This window comes from Grampus griseus (genome assembly GCF_964374135.1).
Source record: "Grampus griseus genome assembly, chromosome: 3".
Lineage (NCBI taxonomy): Eukaryota > Metazoa > Chordata > Mammalia > Artiodactyla > Delphinidae > Grampus > Grampus griseus.
In genome coordinates this window covers 14139249-14162487 of record NC_139019.1, presented here as the reverse complement: position 1 = coordinate 14162487, position 23239 = coordinate 14139249, and the positions used below count along the sequence as shown (strand labels likewise).

General features: G+C 42.0%; 1 protein-coding gene across 1 annotated transcript in view; it reads left to right on the top strand.

Annotated features, from left to right (window-relative positions):
• Positions 1–23239, top strand: part of MYO10 (myosin X) — a gene marked incomplete at its 5' end in the record, with an annotated part of 218166 nt that overhangs the window by 131695 nt on the left and 63232 nt on the right. Inside the window, 10 exon segments of the mRNA XM_082651004.1 lie at positions 3485–3614; positions 4960–5078; positions 6027–6173; positions 7219–7319; positions 7431–7497; positions 8016–8108; positions 8525–8593; positions 9537–9619; positions 11685–11793; positions 14142–14222. Coding sequence (XP_082507130.1) covers positions 3485–3614; positions 4960–5078; positions 6027–6173; positions 7219–7319; positions 7431–7497; positions 8016–8108; positions 8525–8593; positions 9537–9619; positions 11685–11793; positions 14142–14222 — 999 coding nt within the window.

Below are 23239 nucleotides of genomic sequence, written 5' to 3'. Positions count from 1 at the left end.
CAGTAGGACCTTGTTTATCTATTAGTTTGTATCTACTAATCCCAAGCTCCCACTCCAACCCTCCCCCACGCCCTCCCCCCTTCCCCCCACCCGTGGCAACCACGAGTCTATGGAAGATCTTACTTCTTTAGTGTTATGTAGAGTCCAGGCAGGTGACTTAACAGTGAACATTTTCATTTCTGTGGTCATCCTAAAATGAGCTTAGAAAATTTTTATAAATTAGTGTTGAATACGTCTTGTGATACATGAGGAAAACTTTAGTCATAGAAAGGGAAAATATTAACTTTTTCACAGCATAGGTGCTTTATAATTATTTTGCCGAGGTCTGATTTGGTCCTTACCAGTGTTTTAAAAGTCTTGAGCATAATAAATAATCTGTATTTCTTAGCCATATTTCCTTGCTTTTAGAATAAGTAAATTTTTTTTTTTTTTTTTTTTTTTGGCGTTACGCGGGACTCTCACTGTTGTGGCCTCTGCCATTGCGGAGCACAGGCTCCGGACGCGCAGGCTCAGCGGCCATGGCTTCCGGGCCCAGCCGCTCCGCTGCATGTGGGATCTTCCCAGACCGGGGCACGAACGCGTGTCCCCTGCATCGGCAGGCGGACTCTCAACCACTGCGCCACCAGGGAAGCCCAGAATAAGTAAATGTGAATAATTATTTTCCCGTAGGCTTTTAAAGATTGATAAGCACTAGGCTAATAGTTCCTCTTCTTTGTGTCAGTTTCTGTCTGAACCCATGAAATGATAGTCTTCTCTACCTTGGTTAAATAATTCATTGTCTTTTAATTTTTTTGTAGTCAATTTTATTGCATTATAATGTACCTATAATAAAATGCCCTCATGGAAAGTGTATAAAGTGAATTTTTAATTTATGCACCCATATACCCACAACCACAGTCAAACCGAAGGACAGTTTTACACCCTAAAAGTTGCTTGTCCCCCTTCCTAGACAATCCCAGCCCCAGCCCCTGCCCTAGGAAACCTAGGAAAGTGTGTCTTTTCTAGAGTTTCCTGTAAATGAAATCATACAGAATCTATTCTCCTGTGTCTAGCTTCTTTCACTCATCCAAACCACACATCACTCAATTATTCTTTTTCTGGTGAGTAGTATTCCACAGAATAGACAGCAATCTATTTACCCATTGATCCATTAAGAGACTCGGTTGTTACAGTAAAAACATGTCAACAACATTAAAAGACATCATCGAATGCAGTGTCCATTAACCTACCAGCAGTAACATGGCAACCATTTTTAATTTTGTAGATTTTCTTCCCAGATGATTTTCTTGAAAAAATTAGTTACAAAAATAATTTTTTACTTTTTGCATACAGCTATCATAAATATCGTTTCTATATAATGTTCATCATTTCCTTTAAAAACTATATACTGTTCTAACAAGTTCATTTGCTATATTGGACTTGTCTGATTGTAGGAGAGCTAGATTTTTTTTTCTCTCTGAAAGTGTTGTTAAGAAAACGCTGTAGTGAATATTTTATAAAACTTTCTTTCCTGTTGAGATTTTCCTCAGAACAAATCCCCAGTGTTGCAGTGAAGGGAGATTACACAGGAGATGGACTTTCTAAGGACATAAAAAGAAAAAAAGCATAGAGCTGGATAGACAGTAAGTTCCTAGACTTTGGGTTCATCAGACCTGACTTTGACTCTTGGTTGTGTAACCCTGAGAAAGTTAAGTAACTTCTCTGAACATTATGAGATTATGTACATATGTGGCCCAGCACAGTGCTGCCCCATAATCTTGTTTTCCAAAAAGATTATACTAACTTATACTACCAGTGACCAGTGCAGATATACCTCACTTTCACCCATTTTATCATTCAGAAAGATTTTTGGTAATTTAATAGAAGCTATCTCATTTTCTTCAATTTGTGCATATTGGATTTCTAGGAAGGAAAACATTTCTCTCTGGATTTGCATTTCCTCTTACGAGAAGTGCCTATTTTATTTTCATTGCTCATGTGTCTCTTAATATAGCTATTGCTCCTTGCCTTACAATTTTTTTCTTTTAATTCTGTTTCCCTGTCTGTTGTTTTTGCCCTTTGTTTCTGGCTTTGTTTTTTTCCTTGTAAAGAAATTAAACTCTTCACATTTTAAAATCTCCAGTCATTTCCTTTTGCAGTTTCTATGGCTTCAAAGTGCTGTGTGGCTTCCGTCTTCACATCTCCTGTGGTCATTGTAACAATTATGGGTCCGAGTTCTCTTTGTAGCTTATGTTCATCAGTATAGCCAGCGATTCTGTCCTCAGTTGTGTGTGCAGGCGTGTGTGCGGTGTGTGTGTGTTGGAGGGGGCTATTTAGCTCTTTTTCTGACGAGAATATGGCTCCCAAATCAGAAGAGAAAATGAGCAAATCTTAGATCTGATTCAGAAGATGCCTGGCTTCAGCTTAGATACTTGTTGGGGACCAAAACCCCTGTAGGTGCCTGTTTATTTTTATTTTTCCCAAATCAGCATTATGTTAACTTCCATTTAGTATCCAGAGACCAAAATAAGACTTGAAAAATCCTTTGGAGAAATGGAAAATAGCGATGTGATGACTTTCCAGGGAAGACAGATCTAGATCCACTCAGGTTTTCCATCAGCATCTCTTATAAAAGGAACAGTAGACTCTCCTATCTGTCCAGCCCCTGATAGAGAATTTCATTCCACCTACTGGGGTCCCTGCTGCATTTAAAATTAAGACAAGTCCCCAAAGTTTACACTAGAGGAGTCTCATGAAGTATCCCCCCCACCATTTTTTATGTGTAGGAAAATAATAAATGTTCCATTACATTTTGATACATGTAGAAAAAGTATTTCTTTGTCACCATCATTACTGTGACTCTCTGGGGTAATTCTTTTGTGGCATGAATAGGAGTCTTGTATGTAAGGCAGGTATTTACTTTTATCTTACTGATTGGGTTATCTCTAAGTATTCTACAATTCTTTTTTAATGTCATGCTTTTCTTTTATATGTACCTGTGTAAAGTCTTTATCATTTAAAAGTGAGGGGGCGGGACTTCCCTGGTGGCGCAGTGGTTAAGAATCTGCCTGCTAATGCAGGGGACACAGGTTTGAGCCCTGGTCCAGGAAGATCTCACTTGCCGTGGAGCAACTAAGCCCATGCACCACAGCTACTGAGCCTGCGCTGTAGAGCCCGTGAGCCACAACTACTGAGCCTGCGTGCCACAACTACTGAAGCCCATGTGCCTAGCTCCCGTGCTCCGCAACAAGAGAAGCCACTGCAATGAGAAACCCGCTTGCTGCAACTAGAGAAAGCCCGCGTGCAGTGACAAAGACCCAACGCAGCCAAAAATAAATGAATGAATTAATAAATTTTTTAAAAATCTTAAAAAAAAGTGAGGGGGCATACATCTATTTCTTGCTTTCTTGCCTTGAGAATAATACTTAATAATTTTACTGAGGAAGGAGTATTTTTCATTTTCTTTAGTATGAAAACAGATTAAAAATTAAATATTTTCTTCTAGATGGCAATGGAGGTAATGCAGTTTAGCAAGGAAGAAGTTCGGGAAGTTTTGAGGTTGCTTGCTGGTATATTGCATCTTGGGAACATAGAATTTATCACTGCTGGTGGAGCACAAGTTTCCTTCAAAACAGGTAAGATTGTTCCTCCCTCCTTTACTTCCTTGACTTTTGCCTCATAGGAAACATAGATCTAAAATCCTTACTATCTGGTCTTTAACAGAAAAAATTTTCGAGCCCTTGAATAAGAGCTACAGAGCTTTGTATCTGATGTGAACGGTCAGCTAATAAAGGGTCAAAGCATCTGACAAGTGATTACTGGCTGTGTTCTCATGTTTACTAAGAAAGAAGGACAGTGGGCCCAATAAGAGGAAATAGGAGCGACAAGAATTGGGTGTAGGACAAATGTTATGAATCAGGCATGAGTGTTGCCATAGCTATTCATGGTTATTGAAGGCTGCCATAGTGGAATGGTTAAGACCATTAGTTTTCAAGCCAGAATAATTCGTTCGTAGCCCAGCTCTGCCACAAGCTGTTTCCTTGGGTTACTTATCCCTTCAGTACTTGTGACTTCTCATCTGTGAAGTGCACGACAGAGATGTGTTGTCAAGATTGAGTTAATAGACACATAACAATATCAGTTATCATTTTCCTGGAGTGATTTATCTTTTAAACTTTTCTGATAGACGCAATGGACAAGGACATGGAGGCTGGGAATTGGATGAGTTGAAGTTGAGAGTAGCCCTAGAGTTGCCCAGGGCTGCAGGCCTGTTGTTCTCGAACGTTTGCTCCCAGTGCCTCTTAATAACTTTAAAATCACAGAGAATTCCGAAGAGCTTTTGTTCCTGTGGATCATATCTGTTGATGTTTACTGCATTAGAAATTTTAAAAGAGGCAGTTTAAAAAAAATAAATGTGCTCTAAAATAACCATAATAAACCCATTGCATATAATACAATAAATATCATCATTTTCTTTGAAAGACCATCTTCCAAAACAAACCAAAACAAATCAGTGAAGAGTGACATTGTCTAACGATTTTGTAAATTTTTACAATATCTGATGTAACAGAGGACAGCTGGATTCTCCTGCTTCTGCCTTCCGTTTGTTGGGCTACCTCATGTCATGTAGCCTCTGGAATATTCTTCTGTATACTGGTGAGGGAATGAGGGTGAAAAATCAAATAACATCTTAGTCTTATTATTGAAATAGTTATGACCTTGCAAACCTCTTGGGGGTCTTGGGGAACCCACCTCAGGGTCTGTGGACCATACTCGGTCCAAGCACCAGGTTCTTTGCTGTAAACCTAAGACTTATTAAAGGAGTGAATAACCTACCAGAAGAATGTGTATCCTGTAGGTCTTGCCTGAGGGACTTAGGAATAGTCTCTGCTTTACTGTGTCGCTCTGTGGAGTTGGCTTTGCACCCATTCGGGGTCCCATGGCCTGTGTGTCCACGTTTGCCTTGTCCTTCCTCCCCAGCCTTGGGCAGGTCTGCAGAGTTACTTGGGCTGGACCCGGCACAGCTCACAGATGCCTTGACCCAGAGATCCATGTCCCTCCGGGGGGAGGAGATCCTGACACCTCTCAACGTTCAACAGGTAGGCGTGTGGCCCTCAAAGCAACTTCTAAAGATGCTCCTGGGTCTGCAGATCTGTGGCTTTGATTCGAATAAGTAGCTGCAGTGAACCATTTGAATGAGTTTGGCTCAGCATCAAAATAAAGAAGACATCCACGCTGAGGGGGGTACACAAAGTGGTTCAGTTGTCTTCTTAGAGACGGTGTAGCAGAGTCATTAGGAGAAAGGGGCCTGATGGACATTTCCCGAGTTTGAGTCTTGCCTCTTCGGCTTATTATATTTTGTTCTTGGGAAATTTATTCACTGTGCCTCAGTTTCCTCCTCTGTAAGACAAGGATAATTATACCGAATTCATAGGATTCTAGTAAGGATGATAATAAAAATATATATGCTAAATGCTTCATGACTGGTGCAGAGTAAGAATTACGTAAACATTAGCTGTAATAATAATTATTATTATTATTAATGAAAACAGTGCAACAGTATGTTGTATTACTTATTTTTGCTTCTGCTACTGCCTTGAGCCTCTTATATGCACTAGCCCATCTCACAGCTGTTTCTTGACTGGGTAAGTAGAAACGCTAAGCATGCCAGGAAGAAAACTTTTATGTGTACAGAGTGAAATATGAGAAGGTGATAATGAGAGAGGTCAGGTCTTAATTATTGTTTGAAACCTGATAAAATTTGTAGCTGTGGGTTCAGATCCTTTCTTACAACTCAGTCTATAAAGTTGAATTCGAAAGCCTGACTTCAAGGACTTCTTGGTGAATCGTGCTGTAAAGTGAATAAGCAGGTTCCAGGTTACCCTTTCTTTAGACAGCTGTGTTATCCTAGACGGTATTGGCTTACTTGACATGGGGTGCATAGATGTTGAGTGAGTGTGTCTCCCGAGTGGGGCGGGGATGGACTTGCCTGTCTGGGCTGCCCCGGGGTCATCTGGGCACCATGGCCCTGTCTCCTCTCCCCACAGGCAGCAGACAGCAGGGACTCCTTGGCCATGGCGCTTTACGCACGCTGCTTCGAGTGGGTGATCAAGAAGATCAACGGCAGGATCAAAGGCAAAGATGACTTCAAATCTGTCGGCATCCTTGACATCTTTGGATTTGAAAACTTTGAGGTATGCTTCCAGCGAGTGGGATAATCTTAAGCAAGCCTCTTGAAACAAACATTGATATGTTTCTCTGCAGATTTTTTTTTTTTTTTTTTTTTTTTGCGGTACGTGGGCCTCTCACTGTTGCGGCCTCTCCCATTGCGGAGCACAGGCTCCGGACACACAGGCTCAGCGGCCATGGCTCACGGGCTCAGCCACTCCACGGCACGTGGGATCTTCCCGGACCGGGGCACGAACCCGTGTCCCCTGCAACGGCAGGCGGACTCCCAACCACTGCGCTACCAGGGAAGCCCTTTTTTTGCCTTTTTAAAAAAATGTTTTATTGGAGTATAGTCGATTTACAATGTTGTGTTAGTTTCTGCTGTACAGCAAAGTGAATCAGTTATACATATACATCTATCCACTCTTTTTTAGATTCTTTTCCCATATAGGTCATTACAGAGTGTTGAGTGGTGTTCCCTGTGCTCTGCAGTAGGTCCTTACTAGTTATCTGTTTTATATATAGTAGTGTGTATATGTCAATCCCAATCTCCCAATTTATCCTTCCCCCCCTTTCCCCCATGGTTACCATAAGATTGTTTTCTACATCTATGACTGTTTCTGTTTTGTAGATAAGTTCATTTGTACCATTTTTTTTTAGATTCCACATATAAGTGATATCATATGGTATTTGTCTTTGAGTTACTTCACTCAGTATGACAATCTCTAGGTCCATTCATGTTGCTGCAGATGGCATTATTTCATTCTTTTTTTATGGCTGAGTAATATTCTGTTGTATATATGTACCACGTCTTCTTTATCCATTCCTCTGTTGATGGACGTGTAGGTTGCTTCCATGTCCTGGCTATTATACATAGTGCTGCAGTGAACATTGGGGTGCATGTATCTTTTTGAATTATGGTCTTCTCTGGATATATGCACAGGAGTGGGACTGCAGGATCGTATGGTAGCTCTATTTTTAGTTTTTTAAGGAACCTCCATACCTTTCTCCATCGTGGCTTGTTTGGCCTTTTTATGTAATAGACACTTGTTGAATGGTTTCCTCCCTTAGGTGAATCACTTTGAGCAGTTCAATATAAACTATGCAAATGAGAAGCTTCAGGAGTATTTCAACAAGCATATCTTTTCTTTAGAACAACTGGAATATAGCAGGTAAGCACTCATCAAATTCCATTTCAAATTTTTTAAGAAAATGAGCCCCTCCATTGGATAGTTTTGAAGCTATATTTGACTACAACCTGGCCCTTTTTAATCTTTGCACAGAGAAGGCTTAGTGTGGGAAGACATTGACTGGATAGACAATGGAGAATGCCTGGACTTGATTGAGAAGGTAACACACTGTTGAAGAATTGGTAACAGTCCCAAGGGTGTCCAGCTGGGCTGATTCATATTTATGGGAACAAAACAGCTTGTACTAACACGCACATCAAAGATGTGAACGTTTAGAGCACAGTGGACCGTTTGGAAACATACATGTAAATGTGCAAGGTTGCATTTAAATACTTGGCTGCTTCAAACCCATTGTCTCGTTGAAGTCAATATTTTAAGAATCAACAGTGTGCAGATTGGCTTCCCATAGATTTTAAGTCGTCATCAAAACCTTTGCAGTTCCGATAGTGGATTGGCCAGTTGTAAAAGTTTTGTCCGCCAAATTGCAGGGGGTTCCGTTTTTTTAGTGTGGAATGAACTAGATTTCTTAATAGTGTGTCTTTCTGAATTTTTCAATCTGAGAAGTTATTATGCCCTTTTGACCACTTACTTGATAGCGAGTAGAGAGGAAAGGAGCTGTAAAAATAAACAGAGCCAAAACCTTCTAATTCATATTTAACCTTTTTTCCCCTCTTCTAGAAACTTGGTCTCCTAGCCCTTATCAATGAAGAAAGCCATTTTCCTCAAGCCACAGACGGCACCTTATTGGAGAAGTTACACACTCAGCATGCTGTATGTCCAAACCTGCCGATTCCTCCTTGTGTCTGAATAGCACATCTGTGGATTAAGATGTGACACGTGACAGATTTCGGTGCTGTTGACCTACTGTGCCTCCCACAGTGAATTTTTTTTCCTCAAACGGAAGCTTTTCTCTGCTATAACTAAATGGAAATAAGCCAAAGGCATAGATTGTAGGCTGCTTGTCAGAATATGCCCATGTTTAGCTAGTGTGTAAAATTTAACATTTTTAACCTAATGTAATGACACAGACCAGAATTGCCTGGTTTTGATGAAGTGCATCACACGATGTGTCCTAAACCTCTGATAGGTCATGGGTTTTGCAATTGTTTTCACTGTCAGTTATAGTTATACTGTCAGGAAATCAGTGAGTGAAATGAGGCGTTTCTATTTGTTTTGTTTTTTTTTAGAATAACCACTTTTACGTGAAGCCCAGAGTTGCAGTCAACAATTTTGGAGTGAAACACTATGCTGGAGAGGTAACTCCCTTTTTTTTTTTTTAAATTTATTTTATTGATGGATAATTGATTTACAATGTTGTGTTAATTTCTGCTGTACAGCAAAGTGATTCAGTTATTATGTTCTTTTTCCATTATGGTTTATCACAGGATATTGAATATATTTCTCTGTGCTATACAGTAGGACCTTGTTTATTCATTCTATATATGATAGTTTGCATCTGCTAATCCCAAACTTCCAATGCAACCCTCTCCCCCTCCCCCCTCCCCCCTCCCCCTTGGCAACCACAAGTCTGTTCTCTAAGTCTGTGAGTCTGTTTCTGTTTCGTAGATAAGTTCATTTGTGTCATATTTTAGATTCCACATATAAGTGATATCATATGGTATTTGTCTTTCTCTTTGTGACCTCACTTAGTATGATAATCTCTGGGTCCATCCATGTTGCTGCAAATGGCATCATTTCATTCTTTTACTACAAATAGTTGAGTAGTATTCCATTGTATACATGTACCACATCTTCTTTATCCATTCCTCTGTCAATGAATGTCTAGTTTGCTTGCGTGTCTTGGCTATCGTAAATAGTGCTGCTGTGAACATAGGGGGTGCGTGTATCTTTTGAACTAGAGTTTTGTCCGGTTTTGTGCCCAGGAGTGGGATTGCTGGATCACATGGCAACTCTCTTGTTAGTTTTTTGAGGAACCTCCGTACTGTTTTGTATAGTGGCTGCATCAGCTTAGTGTAGGAGGGTTCCCTTTTCTCCACACCCTTGGAGAGGTAACTTCTTAATCAAGATCCTTGCTGATACTTGCTCATTTGGTATTTAGAGTATAGTAATTTCAGAAGCCAATCATAAATATATTGAGCTAACATCTTGTCGTGGACCCAGCTTTTAAAGGGGATGCTTATGGCCCGAAGTGATTCTTTTGATCAGTTCCGCCTTCTCTTGTTTATTTTGGAAAACCAGGTGCAGTATGACGTGCGGGGCATCTTGGAGAAGAACAGAGATACCTTCAGGGATGATCTTCTCAACTTGCTGAGGGAAAGCCGGTGCGTCAGTCTTCTCCCCGAGATGTCAGACTGATGTTTGTGCAGATGCTTTTAATTCACGAATACAGAAAAAGTTAATGTGTGGGCAATTGGTTTATCATCTTCTTCCCCGGGCAGTATTTCATCAAGAAAGTGATCCGAGAGGTAGAAAATGGTACTAGCGGTAGTGACTACCATTTAATGAGGCAGCATTGGAATAGTAAATCTATCATGTTATGCAGGTGAGGAAACTAAGACTTACAGTGATTAAGTGACTTGCCCGAGATCCCTCAACTAGATTTGATCTGGTCTGCTTGGCCCAGGGACCTAAGATTTTAACCGGTATGACCTACTGTCTTCATAGCAAGCTTAGAGCTGTGCGTTAAATTGACTTCAGCCTCGGGTGTATAGGACCCTATGTCTCTCATTAGTGTAAGGGGTATCGAGAGAAATAAACAAGTATTATTCAGCTAAAGTGATAGATTAATTACCCATTCATTTATTCATTCATGACTTGGTAAATTCACATCATTAAACCAGTAGTTAAGGAAAACATGCTGAAAGTTCTAGTGATTAGTTTAGCTATTTGTATGTATGAAACCAGGAGCCTTCCTATTTTTAGGAGCCTGTGTGAGAGAGAAAGGAGGAAAACAACCCTTGCCTTAAAGTTGTCAATACCTGTATCAGATCCAGCGTGAGTCTCTAACACACATATTTAATATCTAAGGAGGGAAAGCACAATTACTAAAAAGCTGGAATACTTTTAGAAATGAAAGTATTAGGTGCCCACCCTGTCACTTAGAATTGGGGTGAAGGGAACCCCTCTAAGGTGTCAGCTTAGAAGCTCAGGGTGGAAGTGTTTGATCTTTCAACTCGTTTTAACTCTCTTTTATGAGGATTCCCTAATTACAACCTTGTCAGCTATTTCTATTTTTAGATAAGTTTTCAGGCCTGTAAAAATGGCGACGTTTTAAAAATACCATAGCAGGTTACCTATCTCTCAAAGCAGATTTAAAGTGATGCATTTAAATAAAAGCAGTGTCTTGAGGTTACCTGGAACATTTTGTTGTGAAAAAGAGCACAGGCCTGGAGACCCGCGAGATGGCCTTCCACTGGTTGCCGCTGTCATGACGTCAAGTGGTTGTGGAAGTGGGGTGGAGAACGTTGTTTCAGCCCCAGGTTTCTCTCTGTAGAAGGAGGGGCTTGGCCTATTTGCTGCACCTGCTCTCTTTTGCCTTTGGCATCTGTGACGTTTTAATGAGTAAAACTCCAAAGCACTCAAAGCACAGAGAAGTTCAAAGAGCGAGAATGAAACATCACCCGGGGATGCAAGTGAGAAGGGGTCAAGCAGAAGAGAAGTGATGAGGGAAGTGCTGGCGTTGTCCCCCTGAGGGGCGTGGTTGCCCGACCGCCTCATTCCTGGTCCCCGCGAAGGCACCCCCCACACATACACACCCCACCCCGGTTTTATAGCCCAGAGCATCTTCCGTGCAAGGAAGATAAAAGAAAGGCTTCTGAGAAGCCTTTTACTCTCTCAGTAGTGGCAGTAGATTTTACAGAACTTTTAAATAATAATAACAACAAACTTCAGCACTTAGGATGTGCCCATTTTCCAGATGAAAAAAACAGGCCTAGAGAGAGGCAAGCGTCGTGTCTAAGTCACACAACTAGGAAGTGGCGGCGGGGGGCGGGGGGGCTCACTCCAGAGTTAGCATCTTTCCACCCGTTACCTGGTCGCATCTTCGTCACTCTGCGGTGCACGAGACAAACCCCTCCCTTCCACAGGGCGTGGAGGCTGCAGAAGCTCTGCAGAGCTCAGCGGTCCTACGTGGCTTGTCGCCCTGAGTCATCTTCATCCCAATCCCCTTCTCTTCTGCAAGACGCTGGTGCTCCGAAGCGGCCACGTCTGTTTTCAGTGCCTAAAGCTCTTCGGGAGTGGTTGGTGTGAAATCTTTGGACACTGTCTTAGCTCTTCCAGGCCTTGGTGTGTTATTTTCAGTGGGGAAATGCATTGTGATTACAGTAATCCAGCACCTAATAACCGGGTGTGCACCCCTCACGGCCCTCCTGCTCTCCGCTCACACAGATTCGACTTCATCTACGACCTCTTTGAACACGTTTCAAGCCGCACGAACCAGGATACCTTGAAATGTGGAAGCAAACATCGGCGGCCCACGGTCAGCTCGCAATTCAAGGTTAGTCTATGCTGCTGGCCTGGACGGATCCATCTTTATTGTGATTTTAAGAATTGAAAATAGGAAATGGGTATCTGTGAGGTCTATGAAAGTGTTTATTATTATTATTTTTTCTATCATCCTTTTAAACCAGTCAGGGCTCTAGGAAGAAAATATACTTTTCTTTTTTTCTGAGCCAGATGAAAAAAAAAAAAATGTAGATTTTTTTTTTTTGTCAAAAATAAATAGCTACTTATTCTAAGCTTACGAAATAGTAAGTCTTCATAAGAAGGACTGTTTGGTCATTTGGGATCACTCTGATTGGTATTTAAAGACTCATGTGCATATAAAGTATCTTTCTTCCTGTGTCTGGATTGTTTTTCTTTTTCCCAGGTATGTTTACAGTATCATAACTAGGAAGAATAACCAAGTGCATGGTTAAACAAGATCAGTGTCAGTTACCTTGTCCAGATGTCTAGAATTCAGGGAAAATAAAAAACATTCTTACGTGCATTTTAAGTATGTAAGCCTTTTAGGTAGTTTAGAGGCAGATAACATGAAGACCATTTCTCTAACTTAATTGTTCTGCTTTACCCCCAAATCTTAGCATGAGGGGGAGCTGGAGGCATGTCAGTCAACAGACCTTTATTAAATTTGCCCTCTGGGAGGCTCTCTTCCATTTAGTTAATCAAAGTTGGATGCTTTCGAGGCGGTGGGCGAGTTCTGTGTTAAGGTCTGTTTACAGCATGGTTGGGGTGAGCTGGACCCACGGCACCACGGCTGACAGTGCTGGGCAGGTGTGACCCTTACAGGATACAATAATAATAATAGCTGCCGTTTATTATACACCCTCTGTGTTCCAGTCATTGGGCTAATCACTTTATATATGCTACCTTGTTCACTTCTCCCATATTCTTAGAAGTATGTATTACTGTCCCCACTTTATAGATGAGGAAGCTGAGGTTTAGAGAAGGGAGGCTTGCTCAGTCCCTCTGAGGACTGAAGCTAGGATTTGAATTGAACCTGGGTCGGTCTGACTGTAAACCCTAGGCTCTTAATCATCCAGCGGCGTTGTTACATTGTCTTTTTCTAGGTCATTGTTGCCTGGAGTTGTCTTGGAAGGCTTTGTGGGTGTTTGGGACTTAAATTGGACTAGGAATTAAGGAAATGGAAGAGAGTGGGCAGGGCTTCCAGGGAGAGACAAAGGCAAGAGGCGGACTCCTGAGTCAGGAATGTGAGACCTGTTCCCAGAGGACAGGACACCTTGTAGGAAGTTAAATGGGTACCATACCAGAGTATGAAGGGCCATAAATTCCAGGACATTCTGTCATCTGTGAGAAATCCTAAAGCTTTCTGAGCACAGAAGTAACTAATCAATGTAGTAGACAACCTAGTTTCTTCAACAGTAAAATTGTAAGAAGAAAGAAACAGACAGATGGAGACGGAGGGAAAACCAATGGATTAAAATAGACTGAATAGATATAGCAACCAACTACACTACTACGGGGACCTTATTTGCATTCTGATTTCAAAGAATACGCTATTTAAAAATTATGAAATTCGAGACAGTTGAGTGTTTTAAAATGAAACGAGCTAGTTGCACCTTTTCACATTGATATTAAGGAATTTGTGTTAAAGCTTTTCAGGAATGATATTATGGTTACCTCTGTATGTTTTAAAGTTTTTAGCTTTTGATAATACACAGTGAAATATTGAGGAATGAAATAACACAGTGTCTGGGATTTGCTTCTCTACTAGAAGTGGGCGTGATGTGTACGGGGACAGGGATGAGATGAGGTGAGATGAGCCGGCGGCCGAAGCTGATGATGGGTACCCATTACATGTTCTGTCTGCTTTGGTAAATGTTAAAAAATCTTCACAATTAAAAAAACTTAAAGAAAAGACAGTAGTATTACAGAAGATTGATCTGCCTGGTGATTTGAAGGAAGAATGAGAGATTTTAGCTCAGAGACCAGTGAGGTACTGGTATAAGCTGTCATTTTGATGGAAATAATTAATTAAGAGGAACGACTTCAGTGGAGAGTGGATACTTCTCAGGTTTTCTATATAAACATTGAAATATCCCAGGGTGGTATTTTTGCTGGTTAACAGAACAGATTTTCTTTTTTTTTTTTTTAATGGTACTATGTCAAGGAAGTAATAAGTGAGTTTTGCATATGTAAAATAACTTCTATGACAATTATATTACCATTGTTTTATTAGAATGACATGATTAAAAATGAAAAGGCTATTACTCCTCAGATTTATATTGTTTTCTTTTTCTTGTTCCTGACGAGTGCCTAGGGTGCTGAGAAATTTAAAGACATAATAAGAGACTAAATCAACATATACTTTTTCCTTTCTAATAGGACTCCCTGCATTCCTTAATGGCAACGCTAAGCTCCTCTAATCCTTTCTTTGTTCGCTGTATCAAGCCAAACATGCAGAAGGTAAGATTTACAACCAGACTGACACTGTCTTATTTAAGGACACCGCCTCCTGGTGTGGTGACTCAGAGATTTGGTTTCTCCAAAGTCCTTTCATTATAGATGGTTGGAAATGTATATGACATTATTATAACATACCATTCACTGGAAAAAAATCCCTTTGTCTTTTGGGCCTATTTGTCTGCTTTTGAACGATGCCATTATGCTTTAGAGAAATCTGGTTTAAAAGAAAACATCGTGAAGCCTTCGCATTTTTACTTTAAGCATTGGTTTGAAATTCTTGGGCAAGCTCCAGAATGGGATATACCTTTTTTGGAAGAAACGATAGGTGTGTTTTTTGTTGTGGTAGAGCTCTTTTTCATTTTATTTTCTTTTGCTTTATTGTTAAACATGACAGAGTGTCTGTATTCTAAGTAGTAATGACGGATTTTAAGGACTTTGACTCGTTGGTTGTAACTAACTAGAAGACTCCTGTCGTCGGAGGAAGTTTTTGTGTCTAGGCTGTTGGTTTTAGCTTTTTAATGCCATATCCCAATCAGAAACAATGTGAGTTTTATACAGAGAACCTATCTGAACAAAAAAGATTTAGTATTAGGTGAATGCAGCTGTTGAGTCTAAGGCTAAATGGGCAACTTGCCATGAAGTGCTGTTAAAACACTGAAATTATTTCGATTTGGCAAACATCTGCTCTTAGTTACCCCTGTGAAGAAAGGAAATCCCCCAACAAAATAATAATGTCAAGGGCCTCTCATGTGGAAGAACTAGATGCTATCCTCATAAGGATTAAGATAAGGAATCTGACCTGAACTGTTTCCCATGAGACTGTTAGGTTCCATAATGCCGCTGTCGATAACTTTGCTGACGCTAAATCTTATTTTTATTTTGTTTACCAGTTACCTCTGACTTAATATTACAGCGATTCCTCACTTAGAGTTTAAGGGGTTTTTTATAAGAACCACAGTGTTGAATTCTGTCTTCTAGAAAGGCAAAACTCAGTGAGGGGAGAATAATCCGTTTGGTTTGTTACCTTACTCTGAGGTGTGATGGGGAGAGTTTGGCGTTTGTGTGGCGTAACGTAGCTGGGACTGGGGTTCTGTAGATCTGTGATGACTTAGTGTGCATCGGTTCTGGTAGTTGACATAGTAACTCATCTTTCCATTTCTCAAATTTATAGTAAAATGTTTTAGGTTATCACAGAAAAACAGCAACTAAGGTAACCATACATAGCTTGTGTTGACATGATGTTGGAAATTAATAGTTAAACCATAACCATGTACCACGTCAGCTGACTTCTATCCACCTGCCGTGCTTTATAAAACCCCAATGGGCAGGATCTACAAGATGATATAAGTGGGCTTTGCGTTTGGGGTCTACATTCACAGGAGCTGTGTGACCTCTGCCAGTGTTTCTTCCTTTTACGACAGGGGTAATAACACCATCACTTAAAGATGCATGTTTTCCCCCAATTTAAGGTCTTGGGTATTGAGATGCGTCTTGCAGCTTCTTGGCGAACCACAGTTTAAGTGGGAACTCTCTTCTCTCTTCTTAGTGGTGCAGCAATTGTGCAGTTTTGCAGCCACTGGCACCTTAGATTCAAAGAAATGGAGGGGACCTGCCGGTGCTTATTTATAAGGATAGAAATTTGAATTTTAAAATCTCAGTCCTCCACGTTTTTGTTTTCTCTCTTGGATGGCACGGACTCAGTTTTTCCTTTAAATCGTAACCACTTTTGAAATTAGGCCTGCTGGAAAACACATCAACAGCCAGAATGTTGAAGAAATTGCCTCTTTTTGATGTTTATTTTTCCTTGCTGGGACTTGGTTGTGCCAAATTGCTTTGGTGTTTGCATTTTAAAAAATGACCCAAGCCCGGCTCTGGTTCCATTTCTGTTGGCTCACAGCCCTTTTCACCTCCTGACCCGTGGCAGGCACTGATTAATAACCTGCCAGCAGATGGGCTGAAGAAGACTTTGAAAAACATCTTGGTGCCATTTTCAAGGCACCCAGCAAGTCAGACATGAGAACTGACTTGTCTGAGGCCTAAGATGTAGGTGTGGTATTGAGTGCGAAGGGGCTGATTAGACTATAGAAATAGTAAATTACAACTCGCTTAGCATTCATTTAGTTCCATTGCAAATATTGGAGTGTTACTGGGGATGATATATGAAATATATATAAACAACCCTCATTTAGAGTTTCTTACGACATTTCTTTTGTCCAAAGATAGATGCTTCTAGAAATCTCAGAGGGAAAATCTTGCTTGCCTTTACCCAGAGATGGGGAATGTGTGTTTCCAGTCTTCACCTCATGCCCTCGTCAGGTCAGATGTTCATCACGGGGGCTTGAGAGGATGTATCCAGATGTACGTCTATGGAGGTGTTTTGTGCATCATTCAGGCATGTAGATCACGGATCTGGGCAGCTTCTAGACGTTTCTTTTGGCAATTCTGTGACCCAAAAGGCATAAGAACAATGGCTGTAAAGCCTGTGGCCTGGAGAACTGGGGCCTTAGAAAAAGTGGAGTAGCGGCTCGGTGCTTTTAGGAGCCTGTGCAGCACATCCAAGGCTCCCGTGGTGGCCTGGCGAGTGTGTGCACACGGCCCCCTGGGCCCCAGGCCTGTGGTACAGGCTGCCTCCTCTCCTTGGCAAGTGTGTGAGACTCAGGGTGGGCACTTGGGCCCCAAGCATCTAGAAATCCTTTTGTGGGAATATTATGGGTTTTCGTTATTTGGGATTTTTATGTTTTGCTTTGAAAAGCTGGTGTAAGCGGGGAGAACATAACTGACATGCTGGAACAGTTATGTCAATTCAACTGTTATAGTATGTGGACTTTTTTCTTTTTGTGAACGATTTGTAGCTAATCTTGAGCGTTGCGAAGAAGACACTTCACTAACGTTGCTGAGAAGTCCTCCTGGCGCTAAGTTATGAAGAAAATAAAGGCATACCTCTTGGTAGGGGCCGGCCTGCAGCCAATTCTTTTCCTCAGATGGCACTGAAGGATACAGTCCTCCCCTCGGCTTAGAACTTCCAGTTTACAAAGGGCAAGATTCTCCATCAGACGGTTTTTGGTGGGTGACGTGGCCTCATAGCTTTTTTTTGCTGTGGTTTGCTTTAGACAGTAGTGTTTCTGGCCAGAAGTGCCCAAACCAACCCCAGGAGGTTTCTATATCGAAGAAAACCTGCTTTGCCTCCTGAGAATCTCTCCCCAAGGGTGTCCCGTGATCTCTGCCTTCTCTCCCTGCCTGGTGCAAATAACTTCTAGTCGGAGAAGTCTGTTATTAACATTCCTCAGAAAACCCCTGAGGAGCTGCAGGACAGAATGAAAGAAGGGGACAGACGGATAAGTATCAGCAGAGCCGTCGGGGCGTGAGAACTGGTTGTCTGCGCTTCCCGGCCCCGAGTGCGAGGCCGGGCCCACTTGCTGCAGGGGCAGAGCAGGGCTGTCGTGTGCAGCGTGCCTGGCTGGCTCTCCTCTCTCTTCTGTGGGTTGGATGTGAGAAGCTCTCGGGTTCTAGGGGGAAGCATCCTTGACCCTGCAGGGTCATCTTTGAGCTTTGACCCAGCATCAGTGCATCCTCAAAGATTCTGTGAGGTCTTCTCCAAAAAGGCAGGATATGGGTGCCCTGAGTGGCCCTGACCCTGGGAGCTGCTGGGGGAAGGCTTCTAGCAGAGGTGGCTGCAGGGGGTCAGGTTCATCTAGGGGAAGAGTGAGGAAGAGGGGTGTCCGTGCCGAGGGGAGACCAGAGACCAGGCCTCCTAGGAGGGAAGCCGTGCAGTCTGTGCGCCGGACTGCAGTGGTATTTGCCGGAAAATGGAACATCGAGCAGGAGAACGAAGCTGGAGACACAGGACTGGCCTGGCTCTGGGCGTCTTGTCTTAAAGCACTGTCTCCAGGCCCCGAGACGTGAGGACTGTGAAGCATGTCACACCGAAGTCGTCTTAAAGAGACTTCAGAGGAGGCCAGTGCTTTCCTGTTAAATGACTCCTGCTGACCTGTGTCCGTCTCTTTCATGGGGCCACTGCTGACACCAGACTAGGTCCCTCTTTTACACAACGCTCAGGACCACACATGAAGTGAGGACGCTGTGCTGGCATTACGGAAACACGAGCCTTTTGTTTCCAGGGGCATCGTGATTTGATTGATGGCTTCACGAATCGAGCACATTTAATCCTGGGGACTCATTTTGTGTGATCCAGGTGCTGCCTGCCATTTTTTCCCTAGTTTTTTTTTTTTTTTTAACAGAGGCCAAACATTTCTTTAAGTAATTCTGATGATACTGTAGCATATTTCCTACCTTGAATTATTTTTGTCCTATTTTATTCTTCCTAGATCTTTTTCTCTCATTTAATTCATCTTATTTCTCTTGAGCCTTACTGAAACTTTATTCCAGTGACCCTTTACGTTTCTGTTTAGGCTTTGGTGTCTCTACCTCAGTGCTGTTTTCTGAATAAGGCATTCCACAAATACGGAAGACCTTGACCAAGTACAACTTTGCAGGGCCTGCCTCTGCCATCTTTGTGCCCCGCTGTGTAGCTCAGCCAGCATCCAGACTGTCATATGTGCTCAGTAAACGTTGAATCAAATTGCTCATAAAAGGACACCATGGAGTTGCTCATGGTGTGTGAGTACTTGACTTTGCCAAAGATGAAGACTTAACGCACTATCTTGAATCCTTACTGCTATGCGTTCCATTTTGGTCTGTTTAATTGTTTTTGGATCATCTTCGATTTGTATAGTTGGAAGTTACCCTAGGGATACACCACTAGGTCAGTATTAGAGTGATGTCCTTACTGTGATCCAGTCTTTATGTTAATGTGTTATCTCTCCCTCTCCCAGCTGACCCCCTTCTCAGACATGGCACCCCCCGGCCCCCCGCCAAACCTCCAGGGTTTGGAGCCCTTTTGGGACAGCCAAGCACAGCACTGGAGACTCATTCACAAACACTTTGAGTTGGGCTGGGTGCTCCATGCTCGAGCACTCAGATCTCTAAGTGGGGTCCCCCTAGGGAATGTGTTCCCTGCCATGATTGGGCCAGGAGGTCTGGATGTGCAAATCTGCCAGATAACAAGGGTTTAACCTAGAAGGTTAAACACTGGATTTTAGCATTTTGATTGAACTTTCTGGAATCGAACATCATTCAGTCCAAACATCTATTACTGTATTGAATCGAAGACTCCCATGGTGGTAAAGGGCACCATTATTTATACATCACTGTGGAAGCAGAAGCTCTACCTAGTTAACCAGGGCACGATGCTGTCTTATCTCCAGACGCTTGCTTTTTCATTTGCAAGAATGAAGTGGAGGTCATTCGTCCACCACAAATCCTTGCTTCACTGATAACACAGTTACACCTTGTCACCCTGTTTCCAGGCCTTTCTGCAGATAAAATAACTTTCTGTGTCACTGATGACTCTAGAGAGGAGTATTTAGACTACATTTAAAGGACAGCTGGACTCAGTGCAAGTACTTCCAATAGTGCCTGTGATTTTCAAAGACAATGAAAAGCTGTGATGAAATCCATGCACATCCGTGTATGGAATTACAGCATGATGGTAAGCAAGTCACAGACACATTCAGGCAATTTGAGAGGGGAACATATTTGCGTTAAGAATTGATGAAATATGGTCGGTTTAACCCCTTTCAATGAGACACAAAAGGATCATCCTCCCTCTTCCTAAATAATTCCCAGGAACAGAGAATATACTCTTTCCTTAAACCTAAAGGCACCCTGTTGTCTTTTTTAAACCTCTTACTATTTATGGGAAAGGTTGTACTTGTACTGAATGAAATCTGCATTTCCGCATCTTCCATTCACTGGTTTTCATCAATGCATAGGTGGCCCTGCTCCACTCCCGCTGAGACATGGGGTGCAAGGTGCCCTGGGTCTAGCGAGCTCTGATACACAGAGGCCCCGCCCATGTGGGAAGGCTATTGCTCAGGTGCAGGGCCCCTGAAGCATTGGGATGAGATCGAAATAGATCAAGGTGTGTGACTGGGTATCTGTCCAGCCTATTGTCACTGAGCCGTTGTGTGACCTTGGGATTGTTTCCTTTTCTCCAAAGTGTGTAAAGTAATGGTGCCTGCTTAGGGGAGCAGTTGTAGGTATTAAATGAGGTAACGGGGACATGAACCAGCTACACTGCACTGTATGAAGCAGTCCATACTTACGTTACGTGTTTGGGTTGGAAAATACGCTCACTTCATCCTCACAAGGTTAACCCCCAGTTTAAGCTGAATCCAGGAAAAGCTAAGACTGCTGCCAGACCTTTTCCTTTTTGAGTTTAGTTTTAAATCTCATACCCTTGGCAGATTGTTGTAACGAGCTGCTGCTTTTTTTTTCCTTTTTCTTTTTTTAATTTCCTTTAGTCTTTTTTTTTTTTTTTTTTTTTCCAGTATGCGGGCCTCTCACTGTTGTGGTCTCTCCCATTGAGGAGGACAGGCTCCGGATGCGCAGGCTCAGCGGCCATGGCTCACGGGCGCAGCCGCTCCGCAGCATGTGGGATCTTCCCGGACCGGGGCACGAACCCGTGTCCCCTGCATCGGCAGGCGGACTCTCAACCACTGCGCCACCAGGGAAGCCCTCCTTTAGTCTTTGACATGGTTATGGGATGAACATTTTAATTTCATTTTTTTAAAAAAACTAATAGACCTTCTTTTGTAGAATATTTTAAAATTTACAGAAAATTTGAGCATAGAGTACAGAGAGTTCCCGTATCACTCTCGCCTCCAACACACACACACACACTTTCCCCTATTATTCACATCTTGCGTTAGTGTGGTACATTTGTTATCATTAGTGAACCAGTATTGCTCTATTATTATTAAAATCCGAAGTTAACATTAAAGTTCACCGTGTCGTATGATTGAGTTTTGACAAATGATACCATTGTGATGTGTCAAAGTGCTAAATGTTCATAATCTGTTCACAACACAGTGAACGTTTTTTTCAAGTAAAATTTTTTAAGAATAGGATGGTTTCTGATTGCCTGGCCAAAGGGTGAAGATTGAGAATGAAGTGTCTAGGACACACAATCTGAATGACACTGCTTCATAGAGAAGAGACTGGTGAAAAAGTGGGGGAGGAGAGAGCGCATAGGAGAACCGGGAGCGAGGAGTTTTTAGAACTATCTGGACTGTCAGACTCTCAATCCTCCCCAAATATACTTAGTCTTAACAGCCTTTGGAGAGGATTCCACTTGCTCTGCATCCTTGCTGGAAAATGCCCACTCGGCATTCAGTAACCTTCCATAATTCTTCCTGGCTTTCTGACTGCCACTCCTGTTGCCTCTTCTCCTGTAACTGGAGCATTCTTTGCCAGCTTCTTTGACTTTTGAGAACATCACCTACCCACAACCTAAAAAAAAGGCAGCTCTGCCTTTCCAGGAAATTTTAGTAGAGGAAGCATTAAAGCTACCATTCTTCTCGCTAAACAAAACAATCCCGCTAAACCCCTCAGTGGTCACTTGAATCCTGTTTACCGAGTTGTCATGGCAACTATTCAGGAGCGCTATGCAAAGACCAGGATAAATAGCCAGAAATGAAACTGGGCTCAAGGGAGGGGTGTTGTTCTCAGGGTGGACTTTCCAAGATCACAACTAAATTGCTTGGTTTTGTCCTGGGGCGTTTTTCCTTTTGAATATTAGTCATCTTTGAAAATTCAGGGTCTTTGCACCTTCAAATGACTTTGCACGTTTGTTGGTGCATGCAAGGTGATTCCTTTACTCCGACGGTCAAAAGTATCTTCGGCAGTTGCTATCCCGCCAGCCTCACCAGGCTGGACTTCTTTCAGAAGAATCAGGAATTAAGCAAGCAGAGCCCAAGACACCACATAAAAGACTGGGAACAGCAGTGAGCTGAAGAAAGCCCGTTTTTGTGTCTGTCGGCTCAGATGCTTGTAGCCCGGACTGCTAAAGATGCAGCCATTTACAGTGGACAAAAGCTGAAGGGGGCAAAAGAAACCCAAGGTAGGGGTTTTTCTCTTATTTGCACTGCTTAAAAGTTTCACAGTGATCGCAGTACTGTAGACTTTTGTAGAGGAGTTTTTTAAGCCTGAGGAAAACAGGTTTTTGCCGTCTCTCTGAGTACCGGAAGTGTTTAGTTTCTAAACAAATGGGTAAGTGCTGATTTTGATTGCATGTACAAGTTTGAACTACTAATGCTTTGTAAAAACAAAAGACATAACCTCTTGGATAAGGCATTGATAACGCAATATATTTTTTGATACGGAATGCATCTTGTGTAGGGAAAATCATGTTTAATATTAGGTTGCACGGCGAAATGGCGAGTGGTCGTTTCTTTTGTTTGAATTTGTTATGTCAAAGAATTTCCCTTTAAAAAATTATATGCTACGGTTTTGCAGCTTTTTCTTGCCCTGTGCTTTATACCAACCTTTAAAGAAATCTGCACAAGAATCGGCATCTTTATAAGTTGTATTATAAACTGGTTGATACACAAGTATGGAACTGGGAAAAGTTACAGGAATTGAATGGTGATTTGTTTAATATCATGTGCTTGTTTCACACAAGCATAAACTTGCCGATATTTTGCAATCTGCCCGGGAGAAACCTGATGAGACACATTTTGCTGAGATCCTCTGGTTCCCCAGAGTAGAAGTCCCTGAAGAAAGAACATAATAAAGAGCGTCTGAAATGCTAATCTCTGCTTCTACTGCCACTTGAATGTGTTCAGCTGATTTCTATTCAGTTGCTAAAAGTGCCCTTTAAGGGAATAAGTGTTTTAAATGTGAAGGTGGTCTTTCATATTAAATCGAGTTACATTTAAAAGAAACGAATAATAATGTGGCTGCCTGCCACTTAGCCAAATCTGCTTACCCCGAAATAAATTTCTAGTGCCAAGGGAAAACCGAATGTTAGAACATTTTATTTTTACCATCAGTTTTTTCAATCTTAAGGGTAATTAATCTGACATAAAATTAATAGCCATCATAAGAGAAAGACGAAGTGTAAGTCATCTTCAGGAAAGTACCACATATTTCTGACTCTTTCATCGTGTGGTACTTCT